The 20,678-nt window shown below is 36.0% G+C and overlaps 2 protein-coding genes across 8 annotated transcripts in view; one reads left to right on the top strand and one right to left on the bottom strand.

Annotated features, from left to right (window-relative positions):
* Positions 1 to 20,678, top strand: part of RALGPS2 (Ral GEF with PH domain and SH3 binding motif 2) — a 156,992-nt gene that overhangs the window by 90,402 nt on the left and 45,912 nt on the right. The gene's annotated exons all lie outside the window — the stretch shown is intronic.
* On the bottom strand, positions 595 to 20,122 carry ANGPTL1 (angiopoietin like 1). The gene is made up of 5 exons (XM_063342821.1): positions 19,744 to 20,122; positions 12,255 to 13,113; positions 7,025 to 7,218; positions 4,717 to 4,987; positions 595 to 3,702 (listed from the first exon to the last, which is right to left on the bottom strand). Exons 2-5 carry the CDS (start codon positions 13,105 to 13,107, stop codon positions 3,515 to 3,517), a joined length of 1,506 nt encoding a protein of 501 aa, XP_063198891.1. The 5' UTR covers positions 13,108 to 13,113; positions 19,744 to 20,122; the 3' UTR covers positions 595 to 3,514.

Below are 20,678 nucleotides of genomic sequence, written 5' to 3'. Positions count from 1 at the left end.
AGCTGCAGTTTCAAGGATGAATGAATGTTTTACTCCTCAGAGGTTACTAGCTTTACCCTTACACGATCAAATATCAAATGTGGGGGTGGAGGTTTTTTCATGACCATCTTAGCATTGTGTGATAAAGCTGAAAAGCCTTTTTTGTGTAATCTTTGCTGTGGGAATAGAGCCACAGAAGTAAAGATTTTCTTCTTATTACCACAGCTCACTCACGGTGGACAATTTGAAGTCCTTCCACATTTACCTGGGCGGTGTGTGTGTGTGTGTAAAAAAAAAAAAATATTTTTCCTTTCCTTGCAGCAATAAGTGTATGTGAATGTAGAGTTCTAGAAATGCAAGTGAGAGCAGCACATCGTCAGTGTGGGCTCAGTAATTTAAATGTGAGCGCTAAGAGCCATGCAACACCAATAAAAGTGTTCAGCATTAGCTCTTCGTTACATGATGTGGGATCTGTCATCACTGTTGCATCACCTGGCCAGCTGAAGTAACCTAAACAAATGGGAGCTGTATATGTAATGTTATATTTCACCTTAGAATAAAAACCCATTCTCAAAGAGAGTTTTACCATAGAGTTATGATTAATTTGAGATTACACAATGAAACAATTGAGCCATATCTTGAAAAGTTAAATTTTTATTTAACTAAGCAGTACTACCTTGTGAAATACTTTCTTATAGCTGTCTTTCAGGAATTATATCCAGAAACAAAAAAGATGAAAAGAGGTTATTGAAGTATTCACCTGATGAATATTCAGCTGCTTCACTGATAATGCTTGCCATAGACTTTGGAAATATATGTGAAAACCGTGTTTCGGTTTTCGTACAGGTTAAACTTTTTCAAGGTCTGCTTGGCTAAATTTGGACTGATAGTACAGGAACGGTGAAAGCTATATCCTTCACAGACAAACTGCTTCTGAATGTCCAGTGCAATAAGCTTGAGGGATGCTACAGCCTCTTTTGAAAAACTTTTCTTAAAGTGTGAGAGAAAACATTGAACTCTAAGTTGTTTACCCTGCTTAGAAAATTCAACCCAAAAGCTAAGAACTGATAGAGTTACAAGCATTTGAAAGTAGTAAATTATTGTACAGAGTGTGAACCAACATGAAAAAGACACTATATGCTTTCCCTCCTCATGATCTTAAATCAACAGCCTAAAACTTAAGTCTTTCCTTTCAGCACACAGCATTTGTACAATCCGACTTTCTTGATATATTTTGTAATAGTGTTTAGTTAATGCCATCCTGCAGCTTTAAGTTGGGGAAGACTCACTTCTTAGATGTCTAATATGTAAGGTTTAACATAAAAGCTGAGTGCAAGTAATTTTACTTAGGTGTTTCCACAAAGTAAAGCTTTTGCTGACTGCACTGAGTAAACAAACACTGTTTTTTGTAGCAGGCAAGAGATTCTTGTGGTAAAATAAGATCTGTTCCAAGGAGACAAAATCTGTCGGTTGAATGAACTAAAGCTGTCAGAAGTGTTCATTAAAGGATAGTTTTGGAGGGCATTTTCAGCTTTTAAATTTACCCGAACTGCTCTTCTATTCAGCTACCATACAAAAAAAGATAGATCATAGTCTGAATTTTAAACATTTGCAATCAGAAGTATTTTATAGAACACTCAATGAGATGTGTACGATATTTGTAACAAATACTCCAAATGTATAAAGAAGAATTTCAGAATTGCAATCTTAAACATTTCTGTCAGTTCAAATTCTTCGAATTTGGGAACGGAATATCCTGGGACTGATTCCCCACTTCCCCGCTCACCCCCACCAACCCCAATTAAATATTGTTGAAACTTGTTGGCTTTGATCTCTGACCAAAGACTTAACTACAGCCCTTGCAGTCATACATTATCAATGAAGCTTTATCTCCTCCAGAGGATGTGGTTTGAAAGCAAAATGCTGTTTTCTGTCCTCTGAATTACAAATGAGGTTTTCCATAGCAATTGATATAGACTAATTTAACATAACAATAATATTAGATTATTCTTTTAGCTATTAGTGTTTCTTATTAAATAGGGGAAAAGTTCCTTAAAATCCTGAAGGCACATATGAGGTGCCAAACACATTTGTTACAGTTCAGAACAGTGGATTTTTGTTTTTGTGTAATATTAAATTAGGTAAGCTCTGTGGCTAAGTAAAATTATTAACTAATTTTATATACTAGTAAGAAAGCTTTAGTTTCAGAGACTCTGGTACCTAAAGTGAACATTTTGTTTTGTTCTGATTTTGGAAGTATCTTGTTTTGATGCAGTATGTTGTATGGCTTTTGTTAAAGGTTGGGAAAGTACTTTCTACTTAATTTCTTAAATTACATATTAATTCCAGTGGAAACCTGATGTCCAGAAAGTAAAAACTTAATATAAATGGCATAAAAGTTGTATATGTGTAGGGGAAGTGAAATGTGTATGTCATAAGAGCAGTCCAAGTTTGGGATGGCAGGAAGAATACACTCAGAGCTGATTTCTAATCTCTGTTTTACTATGTCAGCAGAAAGCTGAGTTGGAGGAAAACTTCTAATATTCAGAGACTCGGTCCTTCTCTAAATTAGTATGTGTGAAGACTTGTTTAGGCCTCATAACTCCAAATTGGAGCAGCGGAGGGGTCTCCAAGTATCAAGTCATGATTTTAATAATGGAGCTTTTCATTCTTCCATTTAAGTTCGAAGTATCAAGAAATATTTTTGCGTAGTTAGGATGTTTGAATACAGGGGCTGAAAGTATAAAAAAAAAATACTGAGAAATTTGAGGTGTCTTATGTTTATCAATAATTTCATACAATTATTTTTCTTATGTTAGGAACATTTTGCCTAAGTGTTCTACAGAAGGTATGATATGCGGATTTTAAGGAATTCTCTACACCACTAAGAAATTCTATATTTTATGTTTAATTCATCACTTCTTATTATTTTGAAATAATTATTTGTTGCAAAATAATCTCTCTTTTCAGGCAAAGCTAGAATGTCTTCAGTTTTTTGTGTAGCTTCTTGAAGTAAATCTTAAACAGTAATGTGAATTCAGATTTTCATTGAAAGTAATACCAACATCTTTAAATAAATTGTTAAATAACTAATCCATTTTCACATTAAAGCAAGACAATGTCACTTCACATATTTACATTTAAGGGTTGAGCTAACCTGAAAAAGCATAAGCTTTTTAAGTGAAAAAGCTTATATCTTGTCATATATCTGGAATTTTTTACCAGCTTTAATGACTGTTTACATAAAGTATGTTGAACTTGAACAAAGATAAATATGCTTTGCAAGCACAAACATCTGCTTTTGTGAATGTGTGTTTAAAAAAAACACTGTCACAGTAGAAAAGGTTTCTAAAAAAAAAAAAAAAAAAAAGGAGAGGGGAACACAACAGGGGGGGAAAAAAAGAAAAAAGACAGGAAAACTGTAGACCTGCTTTTAGATTGTGCAAAATAATGATTAAAAAGTAATATTTTATTTTTCTGGAACTCAAGCACTGAGTTTATACGTGATCACTTGAGCACTGTGGGATTTTCCTCCTCAGTCTATAGGTCTGATCATCATTTGAACTGCTTTCAAGGAGTAGGAACCTCCCCGGTACTCAGCCCAAAATATTCCATCCTGATACTTGCTCCTGTAGTGGCCTCCTCTGTACCACACCCCGTTGAGGTTGGAGTGGGCACATGCGTTGTACCACCAGCCACCTTTGTGAAAATGAGCACAGTTTCCTGTGGAACAGAAAGAAATGGGTGAACTTCAACATTGAAGAGGAGAAATGGAGTTTATCAAAAGCTTTCATATTCCGGCTTATTCTTAGAGGGAACTTTGAAATACTTCATAGCTGGTTGTGGTCATATCAATTGCTGCTTCTACCTAAATTATAAATTCTGTTGTAACAGCAACCATTGCCTCGAGGGGGGAATATTGACGCGGTACTTCATGTGATAGCTGAAAACTAAGGAGATCAGTTCTTCTCAGACTACCAGTCTGTGAGCTAACATTCAAGGAACTCGGATTATGTGCTGTTTAGAAATACTTGAGTGGAAGCAATGTGAGTTGATACAGTCCCGAGCAGCAGGCAAGGCCACAGTTCCACAAAGATTTGCTTGTAACTTGTGTATTTACTGTTACTGGCTTGTTTAAGAGTTTGCAAGATTTGTCCAGCTTTATGGTTATTGACAGGTGAGGAAAAGCAGTTGGAATATTACACTCCCCAACCTTTCTTTTACTGCTAAGGCTTTAAGGGGAAAGCTGGAGGAAGAGCATGGAAATGAACAAAAAAGCATCCTTTAAGGAGAACGAAAAAGAATGATTGCCCATTTCTCAAGTAATGGTACGTCACTAAGCCTGTACACAATTGTGGTTCCTTTTGTGCTGTTCAGAAGCTTTAGTTCACGGTGGTTATTGCGATGTGGCCACAGCACTACTGAGAGATTACCTGGACAGGTATTCTGACTGCAGAGCGTCACGTGCAAGTGGTAAAGATGTCATTGGAGCTAAATATAAAGCTTGCTCAAGTGTGCCTGCAATTAGGGTAATAGAATTTGAATTTCTGAATGGTGCAGGGGCTTGAAGGGGGCCCTGTCAACATGATTTTTATTGTTACGTATTTGAAGCAGCTTTCAATAGAGTTGTTTTGTCAGAATTTACATACTTTTTTTGTAGCATATTCTTTTTTTAAAGGTGGTGTCACTAACGGAATCTACTGTATTCACTTTTCACATACATACTAGTTTCCTTACCTGAATACATATCCCTGTCTCTGTCCAGTGTTGTGAATTGCTTTCCGTTATGCCATATCATGGAATCGCCTGCGTTTCCTTGGTATGTTCCTAAGCGTAGCCTGTAGAATTCGCTTTCGGGCTCCAGACGGAAACTGCTGTATTCTGCATAGACTTTCTTATTGCTCCAGTCCTCTAACTCAATCAATAGTCTGTAATTATCCTGATTAGTAAGCAAGTAAATATTTTCTAGTCCCAGCCAGTACTCTCCATCAATGTTACCAAATCCTTTCTGTGCAAAAGAAGATCAGAAGATAATGTTAGCTTTGTTTTTCTTGTTTATCAAAATGCTCATCAGCAAGAGTGTTACAAACCAGTGGAACTTGATATTGAAAGCCTTTGAGCTTCTGAACGACTAATCATTTAAATGCTTTATTTTGCCGCCCTTGGTCACTTACTCAGTTGGTCTTCTAGACTCAAGAGGTACTACAAGAAACAGTAAAGGTGGCAAAACTATCTGTTTTCTGTGATGTCCTCTTCTTTTTAAGATAAAGGGAGAGAGAATAGGGAAACTGATGTATTTCTTGATGAAGCTAAAGGAATCTGTAAGAATGTATGAGTAATGAAAATTAAGGGGGTATGTTTCCAGGCTGGAAAAGGTATTTATGGATCAGCAGTCTGTGTTCAAGGTTATAAATAACTTTTTGTTGCCTTTTTAATGCAACTAGTGGTGTGTTTTTACTGTTAATTTAACCACATAATTCATCTGTGCTCTTAGTAGATTTATTAGAAATGAAATATAAAGACGTTTTCCCTTTCAAATCACAGACTACCAGTAGCTGTGAAGTGATATTTCATATCTGTTGTCTCCTGTCCCTTAGTAAGCCAGTGTTAATGTTTGGTGTTGCTGCTAAGGATGGTATGTCACCCTCTGTGGCTATCTGTTATGCTTCTTAGTTTCTGGGGTCTTCCTGCTCTCCTTCTCAGGCTACTGATGATCAACCTGTGGTTGATTCCTGCTTTGAATCACTTTCTGGGGAAGTCTCCCTGCAGTAGAGAAGCAGTCTGGGCTCCTAACTCAAGCTGCAATTTCACGAGTGGCTTAAGTTGACCTAGCATCATGCTGCTGCCAAAAATGGTAGCGGTGCTCTTCTCCTGGCTCATGGCCACGTTTGCAGTACTTCCCTTGCGTCAACATTGTAGCTGTGCAGCCACACAGAGATCGGGAAAGAAGAAGAAGAAATGTGGACGTGGGAGACGTCTCTGTTGTCAGTGGTGCGGGCTTTGGTTTAAAGCCAGTCACAGAGGTGTACCTTCAAGTACTTGAAGTTAGGTAATAGGACTACCATCTACCAATTTAATGACAAATCTCCTGGGGGCAAATTTCAGTGAGCTTGACCCATTATTAGACACCAGTTATACACTGTTCTACATTTTCTTTGCATTATGTTCAAAAATGTTTATGGTTACTGTATAAGGCACTCTATAACTGCCTTACAGGATTAAAAATACCAACAGACACATACATTATATCCAGCACATAATACATATATATATCCAGCATATTATTATTATTATTATTTTAAAAATAAAATGATTTTCAGATTTCCTTTCCAGCATGTAATTACTCCAAAGCAGCGTGCATTTGTCGTCATAGGCGTTATGCCTACCAGTAGGTAATATCACGATAACATAGAAAAATGCATTTCCCTTCACAAGCCCTACATCTTCAGATTTCTAACCTAATTTTAAACGTAGAAGTTGTTTCCTTTAATTCATTATTAGGAATGTTTTTAAGTTGAGGCACTGATTCTGCAAATGTATTAATCTGCCTAAATGAAAAATTCCACTGGCTGAGATTGCTTATTCATAAGGGAGACAATTAAGCTTTTCAAGTACTTACTGTAGTTCTCAGTGTGTTAATAAAAATCATGTGTTTAGTTAGGTCTTTGTAATAAATGACTTCCCAGTCACTGTCTAGAAAAGCATGTGTCTCCCCAGTTGCTGTGTTGTGCATTACAAATGCAGGCTATTTCGACAATAAGTTAGTTCATACAAAGTTAAGTAACGTATTGAGTGAAATAGGACATTCCCACTGAAATACGTTTGCCTCTGAGGTGTGACCACTCTTTTCAATTATCTTTGTTCGTAAAATTAACTTCAGTGTCTAACTTAAGCAGCTATTTCCAACTCCTCGGTGTTTATCATAAAGTGCAACCATTTGCAATGAAGAGTCGCACTGGAAATGTTTGTGCCATCTTGATTGCGATAGATAATGTCACTGCCACGCTGAAATGAAGCAGCTGGTTTTCTGCATTCCAGAATTTACCTTGTAACTGTCCCAGTTCCTGAAAAAGTTGACAGATCCATCTGTCCTCTTCTGAATAACTGCCCATCCTCCGGGGTCCAGGCTGTTCTCACACCAGAGTTGCATTGGCTCATTGCTGTTTTCAGGTTTGATCATATAAATGCCGCTGTTGGAATGCCCAGCTTCCTTGGCTTGTTGGCAGTCTTTGAATGGACCTTTTTTGAAAAGAAATACTGTAAGCATTCAAGCTTGGCTATGCGGTGCACATTGTTCAAGTATATTTTATAATGGTAATGGAAAGTCACTAATTCAATTAAGGTAAAACTACCATGGAAAACAGTGTAAAAAGTTACTGTCTTAGATGAACTGTGGTATACATAAACATGTCAGTATACTATTTCTATTTTTTTTTACACAAAATGTTCATTTTGCTAAACAGCTAATAGATTTTGCTTACCAACACCCAGTTTTTAACTTTGTCTACTGTGTTAAAGGTTTATACTCTGACTTTTGATATTCAAGAAGTGCGTTATGATTTTCATTAACTGTTTTCTCCTCTACCACTTTTACAAAAGGTAGATGTCAATTTACTTCATTGTGTCCTAGTGCACCCATTTGAAACTGCTGGAAGTTTAAAACAAAACAAACCCAAGACACCCAAACAACCCACCCACCCCCCCCAAAACCTGAATACATAACTAGTTTGAGAGTTGCTGTAAGAAATATTTACTGCCAAAGTCTGCAGATATGGAATTTAGTGGTAGATTTTTTTTTCTTACACTGTGTAACATTTTTGCCTTAATGTACTTACCCAGTTCTAGGATCAGCCTGTTAACTGTGGATAGGAATCTTTTTAAGATCCATGTGTCATCCTGGTCTGATACATGATACTGATGAAGAAAACAAGCAAGCAACGGAGAAGTACTTCTGAGCAGTTAAAAAGGCTCATGTACTTGTTTTTAGGCTGTGATTCTACAAAAATGCTGTTGACAGTGCTGCTGGAACGCTCTATTATAGACCATGTGGATAGTAGTTTTACAAGTAATGTTTACAGAAGAGTATCTGGTTATTCTGTAAGATGCATGCAGCTTACATATCTCTGAAAACTTTACCTAGTTTGCACTTCGATTTTTGGTAATAGCTTTATGTTCTACTTTTTAGAAAAGGATTTATGTTCATGTGTCTGCTTCCTTTGACTTGGAGAGACTGGTTATTCACGAATGAAAAGCAGGATATATTCTGATGGCTATTTAGTGGTGGAATGCTGTAAACGTGTTTGAAAAATAATACTCAGTAAATCTGAAAATCAGTTACCTCCAGCTTTTTTCTCATTTTAGAAGGCTCATTTTCTCAAATATACTTGGAAGTTTGGAGAAAACTCATGAGTCACGGAACAAGCTAATGTGCAAAGCAGCATAGAAAACAACCATTGAGGTTATTCTTTAATCCCAAGTAGAGGTCAAGTGAAAGCGACCTTCATTGCAGATTAAGGTTGCGTGACACAACCAAATCAAAAGTCGTGCTTTTTTAAGATTGTAACATAGTAGTTTCCAGTTGGATAAGTGTGTAATTTGCAAGAAATCCATAAAGCATTTCATATGAATTAGAGTGCAAAAAGCTTGTATATCTACTGAAGGTGATTACTTGGAGCTTTGGGCTGTGACAGTGCTACCACGAGTGCTGCAGACATTGAGCCATCATTGTCAAATACCAACAGTACAGTATGCAGCAGTACTTACAATGGTTTTTGTCGTTCTTGCAGTGCATGCAGTAGTAGCTTAGGAAAGAAATAATGTAGCTTTGGTATATGAGTGCTTTTTCTCCTGCTCACAATTAAAATTTCCACATAGTTTTTGCACACACAAACACTGCAAAGTTTTTGTTCAGATAATTTCCTGGACTATGTTGGGTCTCATTTCCTTTCCTTGAACTGTCTAAAGTAAATTTGGGCACTATATAACTGAACAGGGAGGTTGTTCTAAAAGTAGTATTGTAAAGCAATCATTGCATTAGAAAAAGTGTAAACAGACAAGTAGTATTTTTTATAACATTAATTGAATTTTAAGTATAGCTCAATTAGATCTGCTGTGTATTATTTCATGTGACTTCTACTGGAGGAGGAATTGAGGACTCATTTTTTCGTGAGAGACCGAAGCAGATGTTTGGAGTGATCTTAAGTAGCTTTTAAGGCAGGCAGAATTGTCCTAGTCTGTTTATATAGCACACTTTGATCACTTTGGAAAATGTACTGGCATTAATGTCACAGGATGCAACTTGTCTGCTTTTGGATGCTCAGATTTGTCTATGTGCTTATCCTAAGTTAATGTTGTAGTAGAGGTAACAGACTGCTGATCATACTGTAAGGAAATGCAATAAATGCCATAACTCTTGGTATATAGCCTTGGATCTCTTTTGAGAAGTAAATTCTTTGTTATATATACTGTGTTATATGTACATATGTTATATGTATGTTATAGTTCACAGTATAGGAACTGATCCATTTCTTGTTCAGTGGAAATGCTGAGATTTGTGAAATCGTGTAAGATTCTCCACAGTGCTGGTGTGAGTGGCGGCTCTGGCTAACGAAAAAAGCACAATTACTCTGTTTAAACTGGATATCCATGTAAGGAATAAATATCTCATGCATATCTAGTCTTTTGTAACAGTCTGCGTACACTAGGTTGGTGAGACAGTTAGTTACAAGTTAGAAATACTCTGAGAAGATGATCTGTTTAATATTTCACTTCTAAAATTGTGGGTTAGGTGTATGATTTAGTACAGATCATATTCTATTGGAAATTAGATGTAGTAGAGAAGGAAAATGATGAAATATTTGAAGTTGGAAGCTTAATAAAGTAATGGCTGAATCCTATTTTAAGATGCTAGATGTTATCTTGAGTGGATGATATAGAAGCTGTGCTTGTGTAAGCTTCACATAGGGGTTTTTTGGGCAGTAGTAGAGGAAAATTCCCAAAATAAAATTGGGCATATATTACAAAAAAAGAAGTTACGTTAACTGAGAGCTATTAGCAGCAGAGTTGGGGGTGTGTGTGCGTAATTTTCAAGTACTCTGAAGCTACTTTTTGCAATATAGTGGCAGTAAAATATGGAGACGCTGATTATTATTCCAAGGATTAACATAATTGTTAAAAAAATTATATATTGTGAATTTTACTCTCCACTCACAATATTAAGATGCACGTTGACCCTTTTGTAAACTTCTGCTGCATGCAAGTATTTGTTAGGTACAACTCCTTTGGGTACGGTAGGAGAAAGCTCCGACTTGTCTGTCCGGTTGTTTATTCTGTTGTAACCAACCAAGTCTTTCACAGCCCTATTTTTAAGTGGGACTGTTTGGTTTTCATTGGTCTTTTTTGAAATCTTTATACATTATAAATTGTCATCATCTTTTAACTGGAAAGATCATTTTCTATGACATAGTTTTGTTTCTGTGAACCATTAAATATGCTTACCTTAATTTAAAAAAAACAGAGATAAGAACTGGGCATTGTGTTGCAATTTAGAAGTTTTAGTTTTGAGGATTGGCGCTCTACCAGTTGTAGCAATTATCAACCCTCATTTTCCCAAGGTACTGCAAGAAACAAACTTCAAACTCATTAATCTAGTATTAAATAAAGGAAGCTGACTAATGTTACAATAAATTTCCTAGAATTTCTTTGTGTTCTCTTGCAAAAATGGATTAAAACTCTGAACTATTAGGGGCAAAGGGATTAGTGAAAACCATGGTAGGTAATTTAGAGGAAAATGTTTAGTGCTGTTGCTTCATTTTCTACGTACCGCAGGCGTATATTGAGAGAGAAAAAGATGCATTTACAACAAAACCTTGAAGCATGGGTTTTCTGGGAAACAGGAAGTCACCATTTTTTAGAATTATACTTTTGCTGTCTGACCAGACATTAATGTAATGCTTTTATATTAGCTGTTTCCTTTGTGTCATGATGTGCGATTTAAATTCTCAAGACAGCTTGGCATTCTACTTGGGCTTGTGCCTGAATTTTCTGCAGACCCTGAATAAAAATAGCTGTTCTTTAAAACAGTAGCTAGTTTTTTGTAATGCTGTAGAACAGTCGCAAACAAATATTTGTCTTCATCTTAAGAACCAAGTTGAACTTCCAACTGTGACTAAAGGCAATTTGAAAGCAAAAAAAAAAAAAAAACAAACTCAAAAAATGACTCAACAACAACCCAAACAAAAAAACCTAACCCAACCTAACCCTTTTGCTGTGAAAGCTAACAGAAGCCAAGAGAAAGCAGTTGAATGGATGTCTGAGAAGAACTTGGGTTTCTGAATCCTTAAATATTTATTTTTTTTCCTCACAATTCTGTCAAAATTTTAATAAAGTGAGAATCATGACAGAATTCAGGGCAGCTCACAGGTAGTTAATTTTCTTATCATTAGTTTTGTTTCTAGTGATGAATGAATTTATCTAATGACCTGAAGAATGTAACACATGAAGATGTGATACAGTCTTCTGAATGTATTTTCATAATATTTATGGTATTAATTTAACTTGCTGTCCCCTACTGACATCACATTCCTTGAAATGTAGTTACTTATTTTAAATTTTCAAAGCTGAGTGCATCTAATTGGATCCAGCCTTGATTCAATTATCACTTCAAACTTATCTTACTGTCTTGAATATTTCAACCAACCACTTCGAGATTTATTGCACGACTGTGTTGGTGGATTTAGATGTTCATTTTAAAGCAGCTCAGAATAGAAGGATTAACTTCTGGCAAATGTATATGTGAAGGTAAAAAGGACAATTTCTTACAATTACTTCATTTATTTAAGATTAATTAGCCTCTCTTATTCACCATTGCAGGTTACTGTAATGTGTGGCTAATAGGCATCTTCAAAGAAACAGGGCTAAACACTAAAAAGTCTATGCTAATATTAAATTTTCATTCCCATAACTCAAACCCAGCTGGAGACAGAAACCCCAATATTTTGTGACTCAAAGGCATAAACTCTTCAGATTGAACTTCTGAGCATCTACTATTTCAACAAATTTCAACAATCTTACACAGCTGTAAGTTAGGAATTGGAGTATTTGGCAAACTAAAGCATTCCGGGGGGTGGGGGTGAGTGGGCAGGGGAGAAAATCAGAATTGGGAGTAAAGGCTTAGCTCCACCGGATGCTTTAAATTCTTAATTCTGTTTCTATAGGCACAACAGTTTCCCTCTGAAATAGAGAAAGCTCAGGTTAAATACTGATAGGTAACTCACCCTCGTTAATTAAAGCCAGTGGTGGTACTCTGAAAGGACTCTTTGTAGGAGAAGTAGCTGGATCAGGTGGTGGCCTTACATCTCTGTCTCTAGGGTAACCTGGATCTCGCTGGATCTCGTTACCTCCCAGAAGAACGGGGGTGTATGGCTGGCTGTTAGGAATGTGCTGTGGCACGACTTGAACAAGAGGTGGAGACCCATGGGTGTCCTGTCGTGAGAAGATTCTCAAGCACTGCTCTTCCAGCAGTGAGATAGTCACAGACTGATTATTTACAAGATCAGTTAGTGCTGCATATTTTACTTCAAGCTCCTTGTATTTTGTTGCCATCTTCAGCATTTCTGTTGTAACATTAAGGACTTTGTTTTCCAGTTGGGAAAGCTCAAGGGAGTTGTCACGCTTTCGAATTATCTCATGCAAGAGTTGCATATAGAGTTGGGTGACCCGAGAGTTCATGTTACGACTTTCTTTCCTCAGTAATTTTACTTCATTCACAATGTTTCCATCCACATCCACTACCAATTGCAAAATGTCAATTTCCCGCTTTTGCTTGGACAGAACATCCTTCAAGTTCTCTATGTCCATTCTTGTGACTTCGTCTTTTCTGTTACCAGTGCCCGGCCCATTAGTATTCACACAAATTGGCCCTGTGATTTTTTGTTCTGGGACCAAGAATGTGTAACCACATTTCTTCCCTTCCTCTCCACCGTCTGCTGAACGAGGGTGCCTCCGTTGGGATGTTTTATCAGGCGTAGATTGTTCTGTGCAGCGCCCGATAGACAACAGGAGGAACAATAGTACACCCAAAGTCCATTTAAATATCTTCATTTTGGAGCAAGTTATGATGACTGTCATAAGAGACTATTGAACAGATAAAAGATAAAATAATTAAATTAGAGCCATAACTAAGACTTCCATACTGCTTTAACTACCTAAAATGATGGGTTTACCATGATTCTGTGTATGTGGACAAGTCTTTGGAATCTGTTACTTGATGTTCGGTTCTGCTAAATTAGCTTCAAAGAATAACTTTCTATTTTGAGCTGCAAAACTTAAAATTTAGGTATTGGATTTAGTAGAAAAGTTGTTGCACTGGATAAACTTTCAGAAACAATGTTCTTAAGTATTTATCATGCTTTTGTTATAAATTTGACTGCTTAGACCTGTACTCGCTACAATTAAACGCACAAGGTTATAGAACATACAGCGTGCAGAATATCTTAAAGGAAGAGAAGTAGGGAGATGGAGGGACTTGATAGTATCTTCAAAAATATTTACATAAATTTGGCAGTTTTGATTACATAAGCCTTTCTGGTCCTTTTTTATATTTATGTATGTATATATAGATGAATAATTTATTAAATAGTATATATGTACCTATTCATATATGCACACATCTTTCAAATTTATATATACACAGATATAGTAGACTTGGAAAATACAGACAAATTGCATACTATTTTTGGACATTAGTGTTAGGCAGAAGATTAATGTAACACATTCATTTTAACCATTGAAAATTGCATATCCAAGTAACCTTAAATTTGTAAGGAAAGCCTGTAACGCTGTTTGCTCTGTATATGTGTCCCTACTTAGTTGCCTTTTGAGATGAATGTTTAAAATTGTCACACTGGTTTTGTACCTTTGAGAACATTTTTATCCAAAAAAACACACCCAATACTTTAGTGTTATCAATATAAGTACCATACTGAAGTATTTCGTTCACCTATTAAAGAAAATGTATTTCTTTTAACTTTGTGTAGAGAATTAAAATGCAGTGGTAAGATGCAAGAATGTTTTTGGAGAAAAACAATCTGGTTTTTTAACTTTATTTTTTTAAAATATTTGAGATGATAAACAAAGGCAGTACTTAAAACAGGGCGAAAAAACCTCATTTTCCATGTCTTATTTGCTTTGTTAAGCAGATCACTCTCCCTTATCGCAGCTGTTGATCTGGCTTTCCTTTCCAGACTACTATTAGCGGTTGTACAAGGCCTTCTACAGTGGCCTTTGTATAGTTATGAAGAGAAATAAAGTAAAACTGCAGAAAGTTAATAATTTTCATGCTGTTCCTGCCAAGTTTAAGTTTAAGTGCACTTGGCAATCCTGAAACAGTCACCCTGAAGGAGAAGCAAACCAGTGCTGCTCCCTTTATGTTCACATTTACAAGTGATAAGGTGACTTTTGTGTCAGGTCACTTCTCCCTGTTCTGTTACTGGCTTTAATATTATTGCTACAAATGTCTGCTCAACCTCAGAGTAAACGTATGAAGTCTTTATTTTTTGGCTTCACCAAGACTAGTGGTTACAAACTTCAAACCACGCTGTACATGTAGTCAGGAATTATGTCTAGGAATCTTGATCAAATGTTCCGCTGTTGCTTAAAAAATAACTTTTTGTTTGGATGACAGTTGTATTGCGAGCCCTGCTTCTGGGAGGGGAAGAAAACACTTGCTTTTAACATACTGCAAATCATTTCTTACTCTACATAAATGGAGGGAATACATAAACGTTTGAGAAAGTTTATATTTAGAAACTTATTTCTGTAGATTTTACTATTACTATGTAGTAGTATTTTGTTGTCTACTAGTAAGTATTTTTCTCAGAAACAGAACTTGGTTGAAAGTTTTGTTAATACTTCTCTGCTGAAAGTGTAACTTCTGTGTTTGTTTGGGTTTCTTTTTTTTTTTTTAAACTAGGAAAAAGTATCACTCTTATCCAGAGCTAATTGTGTATATTTATTTGGTGATTTCAGACATTTAAAATATTAATCACTTGAACAATGCTCAGAGTTGGAAGTTCATTAGGTTAAATTTTCACGTGAATTATGGTAAGCACATGTGAAACAGGTCTGTGTGTGGTTTTGAACTTGACAAGGATAAGCTGAACTAATTGTCTGAAGTTTGAAACCTCTTCACATCACCTAAATTATTTTTCAATACTTTTATGTTCAGTGTTTGCAGATGCAGGGAAAGTGAGTTCATGGCATACGGTTAAAGATGAAGGCATAGTACAAGTCCAGTATTTTACTGTTTTCACAGTATATAATAGCTACTTCATAGTCTAAAAAGGTGAATAACACTTTAGTTCTTGGTAGTTTTTAACGACCCTATACAGTTACTTAAATAATGAATGGCTGGGGGTTTTCCCCACAGCAGCACATTTTTCCTCTGAAATACATTAAAACTTAAATTAATCTTTCAAAACGAACATTTTGCAATGCAGCCCACTTTTCTGCATTTCTTTTAATGTGTGTTCATTTTGAACTTTTACACTTTCATGTTACAGTTAGAAGTTCTGTGTCTCTGTATGTAGTGTCAGACCATAAAATGAATTAAATGGTCTAATACAGCATAACCAAATGCAACAGCTGCATAAGATTACGCCCTAGAACTTTGAAATAATTCAAATGTCTTCTATTAAACTGAGACGCTCAGATAAGCAGGGATGAGTTCCCTCTGAGAATCTACCTGGTAAGGAATATATATGTTTCCATGGAAATTCTGATTTTGAAAAAGTGAAACATCTTACGATGTTGCTTGGCAAGTTTGAGCAGCTTAATGCCTAACTTGTTATACAAGAATAGGTTCTGCGTAGGATATTTACCTGGAGTTTTAATCAGCTTAGAAGGAAATGAAAATACTGCTTCAGAAATTTCCTGATGTTCTGGGCAAGCAGCTTAAAAAAATATCAACTGTTTATCCAAAATATCACAGAATGATAACCTAATATGTAAGACTTAAAAATGACAAATATTAGAGTTGGGAAGTAGTTTGGAGTTTTTTTAATCAGACGCGTTATGTCACAGATTCCCAGGTTTAGATGTTTAGGTACTGTCATAACTGTTAGGAGACAAAGTGATTGAGGATCAGGGATCAGTTTAGACAGAACCACAGTCTCGGACCCTTCCTGGAAGTCTAGGGTTGCTTGTAGTGAGTGGGGCTGCTGAAATACCTGCCTGCAGATCTTGGAAAATAAGTGAGAGAGATTGTGAATACAGATACTATTGCTTTAAAATATGTTATTTAACTCTTTAATGAACGGTCATGTTTTTTAAATTAGAATAGACTGTCACTTCTGTCATTTTCCTGTGTCACCCAGTTTTGGGTCTCAGATTTCTGTCAAAGTTCCATTACGTATGTTCTGGTATGCTAATGTTTTGTTGCTTCTGCAGGAGAAAATGTGCAATTTGCTACTATTCATAGCAACACAAACTTCATCATCTTGTCAGAAACACTCAGAGCTGTGGATAGGGCTTCAATACCATCATCCCCATGCAAAAAAAACCAAAACCCTTGTTTCCAAAAATAGTCTTTGATTTATTATTTTAAAAGCGTTTAAAGGAAAAAATTTCCAATTTAAAGGAGCAAAATAAACCAGTAACTATTATTTTCAGCTTTCACTGAGAAACTACTATAACATGGGCTGTGTTACCCCCAAAAATATTGTATTGCTTACAAATATTAGAGTTGCAGGAATGAGGAAGTGTGGAAGCTAGTATATATCTGGCATTTTTTAACTTTCTACACAACAAACTACTTGTTCTGTGTTGTACTGCTGTGACTCTCATGTTCAGCAGGATGTAGAATTTGGAGACCCACAACACAAATTAGAATCTGTTCTCTCCGAGCTGACGAAGACTCCTTCATCCTGGGCAGTGTAGGTTGTTACCAATGAATGTAAGGGAAGCGTTGCATGTAAACGTGAATATAGGATTCCCTTTGTGTAGGAAGCATGATATCAGTACGTATCTTTTTTTCAGAGTATTTATTAAAAGAATATGGTCAAACAAAAAATACCAACAGTGTTCTCTCTTATAAACTTCCATTTATAAACATGTTAAACAGGAAGAGGAACACAGGGGTTTTTTTAGAAAGTAAATGATAATACTGAGAATAAAGATCCTCTGAACATGATACCAGTTAATCTGAAAGCTCTGTTATTGATATTACGTGTACTTCATTTTCTGGTAAGCTTTGTCTAAGCAGCTAAAATTAATAAAACCATCTAGGTTCCCCTATCTCTACACAGAATAAGCGGAGATTTTTGTGAGGTTTTTTTAGCTTAAAACTGGGTCCATAATATTAGAAGTAATGCTGATGTGGGGCAAGCACTCTTATTATTGGAGAAATGTTCACATGGATTTTTGATATATCTGTGTACTTCAGTAAGTTACTTTTCCCTGTATAAACAAATGCTTTTCCGGCAAGTCACTCTGCCTCTGCTGAAATAACAGGATTACTTTCAATTGTATTGACCAGGATCCAGCAATAATACATTCTTGTGTTTTGTTAGTCAGATACACGATGTATTGAGTCAGAGAAGTTTGCTTCTCTGAGGTTAACAGGAATCTGATTCCTTTTAGGAAAGGCAATCTAAAAATGGTCAGGGGTTTTCAAAGTAGTCATTGAAAATGTTTCACTTCTAAGAATTTATCTGCAGAAGAGATTTGTAAAGCTTGTCATACTGGATATTCTGAAAACACAGCAAAATACTGTAACACTTTCAGATTTTTTGGTGAAGTATTTTTTATGGGGGGGTTCCTTTACATTTGTTTGCAGCCATTGTGTGGGTTTGCACCATTTTAACAGGAAGGTACAGTGGAGTGGTATATCTTGCATTTGGAAATGTGTTATTTAGGGGCTCCAGAATTCTCTGTAAAATAGATACTGAAGACATTAAGCATCTAGTGATGTTTTCTATAGGAAACTTTGCTTCATTCATTGGTGTATAAATTTTAAGGACTAGACTAATAGGGCATGTTACAAAAAACAAACTAAGCCCAGTAAAACAATAATTAAGACCTGATGAAGCCATCTAGTCAAAAGTTTAAAGGTTCAGAATTTCCATTCTTCGAAGTAAACTCCTGTGAAACTTTAAGTGGCATATTTTTCCGTCATACTTCAGATCATTCTTGTGGCAACAGCATAATATTAGTATTCCGTTATTTGTTTTAAAATAAGCATTTCAGAATTTGAACTCTAAAGTTGGAAGCCAGCAAAGGAGAGAGAGTTAAAACCTTGCATGTAGCCAGTTTATTGCTTTAAAACTATTGACTCAGCTGTTTTCATTTGTGAAAGATTTAGGAATTGTTCTAAGCAGCATAAATCAAAACCTTGGCTAATCATGAATGAACGGAGACTGGTGTCCAAAGCACACAATGTAGGCTTCAAATGGGTTTTTTTGTTGTTGTTGTTTAGATTGTTCTCTTTAATATGTAAAGAAGCACAAAAGGATAGTAAGAAAAAGGGCTGGAGAGCTTGGAAAGGATCCATCTTTCTTGTTTGTCAAGACTGCTTCAGACTTTTTCCCTCCCATAGCTACTACATCTTAATTAAGTTTGCTTTCTGTAACGCTTTGTCTCTTCCTTAAGCATCACCCCCTTCATTCTTTCTTAGCGTGTCAGACATTTCTGAGAGTTTGTTAATACAAATACATAACTTATATACTTTTCTGTTGTTCTGGATTATTTACCAAGTCAGCATGAAGAAAGGCAAAAAGTAGCAAATTATGTATTCCAGACTCTCTTGCTTTTTATCCACACTTTTGTCTTCTGTTTGTAAACAACTTTGTTTTAATCATTGACTTGCAACTGTATCCTTCCCCCTCCCTCCTCCCAAAGAATAGCTGTAACAAAACCCTCTATTTTCAACTTAATATAGTGTTGCCTTGTGTCTTGCATTTCATGTTGATGAAATGAATCTTTATTTAGAAACAAACTGCTGTTCAATTGAGGTACAATTGACTTCTCTATCGTTCCACAAATTGTTAAAGGAAGGGATTAGTATCTGTTGCAGCAACGTCTTTGGATTTTCAGCTTCACAATTGTTTGTGCTACAAACTTGATTATATTCTGAATCAATATGTGACCTGGGTTTCTTTGTTGGTTGTACGATTCAGACTACTTCTACTGCTCAGAAGTACCATAAATAAAAATTTAGTTGAAACGATATACAATGATTGCTACTTACAGCTGTGTGTTGATTTACTCAGGACTTTTTACAGTGGTTTTATTGAGGTATCCATTTTCTAGTTCTAGTAATGCTAGGTCTATGCTCTGGTGTTGGGTGAAATCCAGCTTCCCTGAAATCGATAGCGTTTTTGGCTTTTGCTTTCTGGTAGGGTCAGAATTTCGGATTAATATGTTCACAATACCCAAATTACATGCTTAGCAAAGAATCGGGTAGTACTAATTTTCTGTAACTGTAAATAACAAAATCTACAGCAGATTTACAGCTAAACAACTGAAACGTATTCATCCTTAAAACTGGAATGAGTTACTCTCTGCTCTTATGCAGAGTCCTTTTTAATTCTTTCCAAGTTTCCAAAGTATACCAAATGCCACAAAAGTGAGTTTTATATTTTAGTTGTCAGACTTTTCTCAGTCTGAGAGAGATTTGTTTCCTCACAAATGTATGTTGAAGGAGATGTATGTAGAGTTCACAAATAGCTCAAAATTAAACTTGCAAGTAAGAATAACTTTAAAACTTACCAAGAAAAAAAATCTTCCAGCTGTTTTGCTTCTGTGGTAGATGGAAAATCCAGAGGCCAAGTTGCTTTTTCTTCCTATATTACCCGGTGCTGTGGATTGTTAATCTGCAGTTGGAGCTGAAAACTGCTTTTGTCTTTCTCTGTTAGATCCAAGCTGTATTGAAGAACTGGGTTTCTCCATATGATAACCAAGCTAACTAATCATTTAAAAAAAAAAAAAAAAAAATTAAAAACATAAAGTTCCAGTATGTGTTATTCCAGAAAAGAGAAGGAAATGCTTTTTTGAAACTGCAGTGTTTTACTCTCATATGCAGAAGTGCACTAACCAGCTACAGCTGACCCAGATTCCATATACATCACTTTTGGACAGTGTTTTTTTTTAAACAAACACACACTCGCCTTAGACGTTCAGCCCACCTATGATGTCACCGCAAACACACTGAGAGCAGAAGAAACTCCTCCTTCGGATTTCCTATCCGTACCCTCCAGAAAAGGAGGGGGTAGGGAGGCTGAGAAGTTAGGAACAAGGAAAGATTGTTTGCCAGTAGAAGGGAGGGTACCATATGGCAACAGACTGTGCAAGAGTTCAGCAGGCAATTACAAATCAAACATTTTTACTACGCTGCCTAAAGATGCCTTTCAAGTTATTACAGTACTGGGCTTCATTTCGAAGAAAGATTCTTTCAGGCTGATAAAACTCGATTTGTGTTGCTGGGAATAAAAGGGGCAGCCTGGCTGGATACAACAGGAAAAATGAACCATTTATAGTCTAGAAGAATGTTCAACAGAGTGTCGCATTCAATTCTTGACATTCAGTTAATAAGAAACAGTTCCAGTTGTTAAACACATGAAGTCTCCGATACATGTGGAAAATGTTAAAACTGCGTGTGTGATGGTTTTGGGTAGGTACTAGAATATTTGATAACATCTGACTGG

The sequence above is a fragment of the Chroicocephalus ridibundus genome, chromosome 8 (genome assembly GCF_963924245.1).
Source record: "Chroicocephalus ridibundus chromosome 8, bChrRid1.1, whole genome shotgun sequence".
Taxonomy (NCBI): domain Eukaryota; kingdom Metazoa; phylum Chordata; class Aves; order Charadriiformes; family Laridae; genus Chroicocephalus; species Chroicocephalus ridibundus.
Note: the sequence above shows the minus strand (reverse complement) of the source record. Positions and strands in the feature narration are given on the sequence as shown.

Bases quoted from the DNA above. Each gene is read 5' to 3' on its own strand.
- ANGPTL1 (XM_063342821.1), bottom strand. From the start codon at position 13,107: ATGACAGTCATCATAACTTGCTCCAAAATGAAGATATTTAAATGGACT. The intron at 7,219-12,254 runs GTGAGTTACCTA...TTTTCAAAAAAG, and splicing joins ACTGGCTTTAATTAACGAGG to GTCCATTCAAAGACTGCCAA. The intron at 4,988-7,024 runs GTAAATTCTGGA...TCTTTTGCACAG, and splicing joins GGAACTGGGACAGTTACAAG to AAAGGATTTGGTAACATTGA.